The sequence below is a fragment of the Limulus polyphemus genome, unplaced genomic scaffold, assembly GCF_000517525.1.
Source record: "Limulus polyphemus unplaced genomic scaffold, Limulus_polyphemus-2.1.2 Scaffold2975, whole genome shotgun sequence".
Taxonomy (NCBI): Eukaryota; Metazoa; Arthropoda; class Merostomata; order Xiphosura; family Limulidae; genus Limulus; species Limulus polyphemus.
Window position 1 is genome coordinate 142,852 of NW_013668585.1, and position 7,198 is coordinate 150,049.

A 7,198-nucleotide genomic window follows, 5' to 3' on the forward strand; every position below is an offset into this window, starting at 1 on the left:
CAAAACGTCTGATTGTTAGTTACTTGTATAAAACCTAAATACTTCAGACTCTTATCTCTATGACCCCAAAACGTCTGATTGTTAGTTACTTGTATAAAACCTAAATACTTCAGACTGTTATCTCTGAGACGCCAAAACGTCTGATTGTCAGTTACTTGTTTAAAACCTAAAGACTTCAGACAGTTATCTCTAAGTCTCCAAAACGACTGATTGTTAGTTTCTTGTATAGAACCTAAATAATTCAGACTGTTATCTCTAAGTCCCCAAAACGTCTTATTGTTAGTTACTTGTATAAAACCTAAATACTTCAGACTGTTATATGTAAATCCTCAAAACGTATGATTGTTAACTACTTGTATAAAACCTAAGGACTTCAGACTGTTATCTATAAGACCCATAAACGTCTGATTGTTTGTTACTTGTATAAAACCTAAAGACTTCAGACAGTTATCTCTAAAAACCCAAAACGTCTGATTTTTAGTTTCTTGTATAAAACCTAAATACTTCAGACTGTTATCTCTGAGACACCAAAACGTCTGATTGTTAGTTATTTCTATAAAACCTATAGACGTCGCACTCATATTTCTAAGACCCCAAAAAGTCTGATTGTTAGTTACTTGTATAAAATCTTAAGACTTTAGACTGTTTTCTCTAAGACCCCAAAACGTCTGATTGTTAGTTACTTGTATAAAATCTAAATACTTCAGACTGTTTTCTCTAAGACCTCAAAACGTATGATTGTTAGCTACTTGTATAAAACCTAAAGACTTCAGACTGTTATCTCTAAGACCCCAAAACGTCTGATTGTTAGTTACTTGTATAAAACCTAAAGACTTCAGACTGTTATCTCTAAGACCCCAAAACTTCTGATTGTTAGTTACTTGTTTAAAACCTGAAGACTTCAGACTGTTATCTCTAAGACCCCAAAACGTCTGATCGTTAGTTACTTCTATAAAACCTAAAGACTTCAGTTTGCTTTTTTTTTTGCATAAGACCTGAAAACTTGAGATTGTTTTTTATCAGTATGAATAAGATCTGAAGAAGTAATAGTATTTGTTAGTTGCAGAAAAGTTGTATATTTCATATTGTTATTTGTATGAGACCTAAAGGTTTCAGATTGTTGTTTCTGTTTAGGACGTAAAGAATTCACGTCATTTGTATGTGTAAAGTTTCATGTTTGAAGTTATTCACAATGAATGGTAAATTGACCAATACCAATTTATAGGCACAATGAAAATTATTTTATGTAGAAAATGTACTACAAGTTTCAACAAAACTTATAAAAACATTATTTAAGTGTTATATACAACTCAGCCAGCTAGATTCTAATATCACTGTAGTTGTGACTAACATAGTCTGTAACGCTATTTATAACAAATTAACTTATAACAACCAGCTGTTGATTCAGAAGGACGTTACATTTCGTATCAGTTAATATATAACAAACTTTACCTTTCATTGGCTCCAATACCCAAGTAGTGGGGTTTGGGGAATGTTGAAATAAACTGAAGACTGATGGGATTGAAACATCTCACAACCCCGTTTGCACAACCAATAAAGACATACTTTTCAGATACGCATAAGCTTGTGGCGCTGGCAGTCTGGAAATCAAGGTCAAAAGGTTTAGCTAAGTCTTCCTATTGTGTGATGGTTTTCTAAACCAAAGTTCATCTTCACGTTTAATCTAGGGTTGAATACGTTATATTAAAACAATTTTGAATACAGAAATAAGCAAGTTACGTAACAATCACAGCATATATAAAGTCGTAGTGGAACGGATTGTATCAGAACTACATTCTAACATTGCTTGCCATTTCGTAGGTAGTATGAAGCCACCGAAATTTGGCCGCTTTTTGGAAGGACATGTAACAGCGAGACATTCATACACTAAAGATTTGTTCAGACTGGGAACTCAGAAGTTCCAAGTCGGGGATATCTTTGTGTGTAATGGTGTTGAAAAGCAAATGAATATAGATCAAAGTGGTGCATCCAGAAAGAGACCTGTGGTAATCAAAGTTCTCCGTTTTGCAACGGTGAGGCCACGTGCTCCAGGCAACAGTAATCAACATTATCAAAAAGGTTCTCCATCTGGAAATGAGGGTAAGATTAACCAAGATAAGGGTTCCAGTTATACCTTTTGTTTGACCTTCCCATACCTCAAGGTAATAAAATTAATATCTATACAAGCAGCTAGGGAATAACATGGATATCTATACTATTCTGTACAAAGACACACCGAACAAGTCATCAAATGCAACGCCTATGGAATTCTGGGTGATTGGAATGTTGAAACTGCAGTAATTTCGGTTATGGAAGCATGGACAGAGAAGATTAGTGTACTTTGGGCATGACAGATTTATGACAAAGTATTTTGCAATGGAAACTACACTGAAGGGTATTAGATATACACGACTGTTTAGTTTTTTTATTGGCACGAGTGTTATGATTTTAAAAAGACATGTAGTGCGAGTGTTAAATTTACTTATTTTTAAAAGTGATAGTTTATCGCAAGTTTGTTTACGTAATAGTTTTCGGATCATACATTCTGTGGTTCAGTTGTTGTGAATTGGTGATTGTTATATTATTGCGACATGTTACTAGAAACTTCTAAGTTTTCTCGTTGTTTTAATTGAATGTTATTGCATCATAATATCTCGCAATGTGGGAAACGTTCTAGGCCTCTGTCAGGTTATGAATACGCGTCCAAAATGTAGTTCGAGATAGTTAGATTGATAGACAGATATAGATCTAGACTGCTTGGTTGTGACTTTAGCCATAAAGAGTGTATAGTGGCGATTTATAAATTATCACAGACTGTATTGTAATAACAGATTAGAGAAGAATAGTTCGTCTTGTCAAATGTGTTATAAAATAAATGAAATCGCTTGTGTGGAATTTGAAAAAGACACAGTTATTTAAAATTCTGGATACAACTGTGGTAACCAACAGTGTAAAGAACATTTCTGTATAGATTTGACTTGTTTTAATATATCATATTAAAACAAATGGACTGTGTACTGTTTATTTATCGCCAAAAAGTCACAAACACCTACGGTAAAGAACCAGGCCCATCCATCTATAAAAACCTGACAGAAGGCTATTGTCAAAATGCACGAATGTCAAATACATATCGTGGTGGAAAGGCTCGAAAAACATTTTAATATAACGTAATCAACTATATATATATATATTACTATCAAACTGGATTTTACTCACATGGAACGGAATTATTAATATTAAAATGTATGAATCAACTTCAAGAAACAGGTAACATTTCCCTATAGCTCTTCCCATTTGTATATATCAATCAATATCAAGAAATAGTGAACATTTCCCCATAGCTCTGTCTACTTATATAAATCAATATCAAGAAACAGTAAATATTTCCCCATAGCTCTGCCCACTTAGATATATCAATCAATATGTAAACATTTCCCCATAGTTGTGCCCACTTATATATATGTTAATACCAAGAAACAGTTCACACATGATCATAGCTCCGGAACTTGTATATATATTAACAAACAGTTCACACATGATCATAGCTCCGGAACTTGTATATATATTAACAAACAATTATTAACAGTTCACACTTCATCATAGCTTTGCCCACTTATATATGAATCAGTATTAACAGAGAGATAACATTGCATCGCCCACATGTCAATAAATATTAACAGTTAACATTTCCCCATATCTGTGCAATTTTCCTACATCAATCAATATTAAGAAAGAATATTTTTGCACACGTCTTCATATATTTCCCCTGACATTTTCCTTATTTTTAAACCTACCTTTAACTCTACCCATTTCTCCAAGAAACGACGACTATTTAAAACACACAGAAGTCCTGACTTAGTGATAACGTAAGTATTGTCTGAAGTCTTTCCTCGACCACAGGCTACATCACAGAAATAGTTTCTTCTCCGGTCTCCTAATATTGCAGACTTTCCCACCAGGTGAACTGTTTCCAACTTGTGCTGTATCAGAAAGCAAATTATAAGATATGGCTTTAGATAAACGAATACTTATATTTAATAAATTTCATAACTTCAATATCAAGTATGTATAATCATTAGTCTTAAGGTACGACAGACGGTCATAATTTGATAGTGCAAGTAAAGGTAAAGGCTAAGTACCTTATATTAAAACGAGCTCACCTTGTCGTTAAACTCCATGTCGCCACGTCAAGTATGTATCATCATTAGCCTTAAAGTATGGTCATAATTTGATGGTGCAAGTAAAGGTAAAGGCTAAGTACCTTATATTAAAACGAGCTCACCTTGTCGTTAAACTCCATGTCGCCACGTCAAGTATGTATCATCATTAGCCTTAAAGTATGGTCATAATTTGATAGTGCAAGTAAAGGTAAAGGCTAAGTACCTTATATTAAAACGAGCTCACCTTGTCGTTAAACTCCATGTCGCCACGTCAAGTATGTATCATCATTAGCCTTAAAGTATGGTCATAATTTGATGGTGCAAGTAAAGGTAAAGTCTAAGTACCTTATATTAAAACGATCTCACCATGTAGTTACACTCCATGTCGCCACGTCAAGTAATGCTCTATTGATAAATAGCACCGCCATGTAGTTTCCATTGCAAAAAGAAAAAAAAAAGACGTCATAAGATTGTAATGTCCAAGTCACATCATTCCGTTCTGAGGGCTTTCCATAATCCTTTTAGTGTATGAGGATGACAGATCGTTTCAACAGCCTGATCGTACATGTCTTTCGTATATCCATCTCATTCTCCAGCAGCTAGAGATACGTGAAAGGGAGGTATGACTGTAATCCTGATCTTGGTGAACTGTTGGCCTTATTTCTAGACGGATATCCTTCATGTTGTGTGGGCCACGTGAAGGGCTCTTTCTGCTGACCTTTGTATTTGTAGATCCTCACCAGACTCCACACTTTGCTTATCACCGCTGCAGTAGAACATGTTGTAGTTCTTTCTGGTATTCTTCTATAATTATATAATCCTTTGTTTCCAATACTATTAAGTACAAGGGGTGTTCTCATATTGGAAGTTCTAAACCCTCGACCTTAACACATGTTTATAATCCGAGTTTATGTGGAGAAAAACTGTTACATGTCCTTTCAAAAACAGATTAAATATTGGTAGCATTAAACTATATACGGAATGTCAAAAAAATTGTAAAATGTAGATCTAATCAGAGGTGTAGCAACTGCCCCTCAAGTACGGGGGTAAACGTTAAATAGGAGGCCCATAGAGCCATAGTAAATCGGATATAAAGGATGCACGATGGGAAAATTCGCAGGGGGCCCCCACATTCTGCACTGATTCTAATCTATGCCATTCCACAGCGATTGTGTATATAATATGGTTGTTACGTGACTTGCCTACTTGTATAAAGATAGTTTAGATATAACGTGCTCAACCTTTTGTATAAGGACTGACCCGGATAGAATGTTAAAGTTACAATTTAAAAAGAAAAGATATTTCTGTAAATAAGTAACGTCGTTTTACAAGTTTCGTGTTGAAACATTCTGAAAATTAATATATTTTGAATAAATGTCTTGGGCTACAATAAATCAGATTATTATTCTATGGTCTACAATGCACAGGTAGAATGATGCGACTATTATTCTGTGTTCTACATTACACAGGTAGAATGATGCGACTATTATTCTATGTTCCACATTACACAGGTAGAATGATGCGACTATTATTCTATGTTCTACAATACACAGGTAGAATGATACGACTATTATTCTTTGTTTTACATTACACAGGTAGAATGATACGACTATTATTCTATGTTCCACATTACACAGGTAGAGTGATGCGACTATTATTCTATGTTCTACATTACACAGGTAGAATGATGCGACTATTATTCTATGTTCCACATTACACAGGTAGAATGATACGATTATTACTCTGTGTTCTACAATACATAGGTAGAATGATACGACTATTATTCTGTGTTCCACATTACACAGGTAGAATGATACGACTATTATTCTGTGTTCCACATTACACAGGTAGAATGATACGACTATTATTCTATGTTCCACATTACACAGGTAGAATGATGCGACTATTATTCTATGTTCTACAATACACAGGTAGAATGATGCGACTATTATTCTATGTTCCACATTACACAGGTAGAATGATGCGACTATTATTCTATGTTCTACATTACACAGGTAGAATGATACGACTATTATTCTATGTTCCACATTACACAGGTAGAATGATGCGACTATTATTCTATGTTCTACAATACACAGGTACAATGATGTGATTTATAAAACACGGTATTGTGATGTTAGTTATTAATTCACATCACCTGTGCTGAGCGAGATTGGTCAAGGTACCAGTACTTGATCTGCCCATTACCTGCGGTGACAAAGTGAGTTCCACGAGGAGAAAATGACAGAGCTTTTACCTAGGAAACATAAAGAAATAAGTATGAACTGAAGAAGGACAAATATAATGTCCTTAAAGTCAGAGTTTATGTTACATATATATAAATACACCAGTGGACGACCATGCCATTAAATGGTTAACCGCTACCTCTGAAACTACTTTTTTTAAATATTTTGTTATATGTTTTATGGTCTGAGATACTTTTGTTTCTCGTAGAAGTTATTAACAAATCTTTGAATAAAACTTATTTGTTTTGTCACAACTTAACAGAAAGTTTGCTGCATCTACCTTAAAAGATAGTTTACTGGAAGCTACTTTGATATTTTGTTTCCAGTCCCAGACGGTAACTGTCGTGTCAGGTTGTGTGCCAACAGATACTACATACTTCTGGCTTGGAGAGAAAGCCTGAAAGATAGTAAAAATCACATGTTGAGTATAGAAAACCTAGTAGAAATATACATATCACGTTTTTCATTTACAAGCAGGTAATTATTTGTGTTTTAATAGATACATACAAGGTCATGTTTCTACTGAAGTTAACCCTATTTTACAAGAATGGTGTTCCTTGTCTGTTGAAACCATTTCTATAATCTAATCGTGGCTACTATTGCCTGAAACTGCTTGTTTCATTGTATAATTCTCAAGGTCATTCTTAGAAAGAATTTTACATCATATAGAGCCAAAGAACGAAAAATTTGAAGGAAAAAAGCTTTGAGATGACAGCCAACAATTGAAGATACAAGTAAAGCAAGCACACCCCTCTACTATGCAGGATGCAATGGCCAGAGCTCTTGAATTCG

At 34.4% G+C, this 7,198-nt stretch overlaps 1 protein-coding gene across 1 annotated transcript in view; it reads right to left on the reverse strand.

Moving 5' to 3' along the window:
• LOC106468351 (mitogen-activated protein kinase-binding protein 1-like) overlaps positions 1-7,198 on the reverse strand; it is a gene marked incomplete at its 5' end in the record, with an annotated part of 66,729 nt that overhangs the window by 53,857 nt on the left and 5,674 nt on the right. Inside the window, 4 exons of the mRNA XM_022396683.1 lie at positions 1,453-1,601; positions 3,795-3,980; positions 6,319-6,417; positions 6,687-6,803. Of these exons, the coding sequence (XP_022252391.1) occupies positions 1,453-1,601; positions 3,795-3,980; positions 6,319-6,417; positions 6,687-6,803 (551 nt within the window). The remainder of the gene's footprint in view (positions 1-1,452; positions 1,602-3,794; positions 3,981-6,318; positions 6,418-6,686; positions 6,804-7,198) is intronic.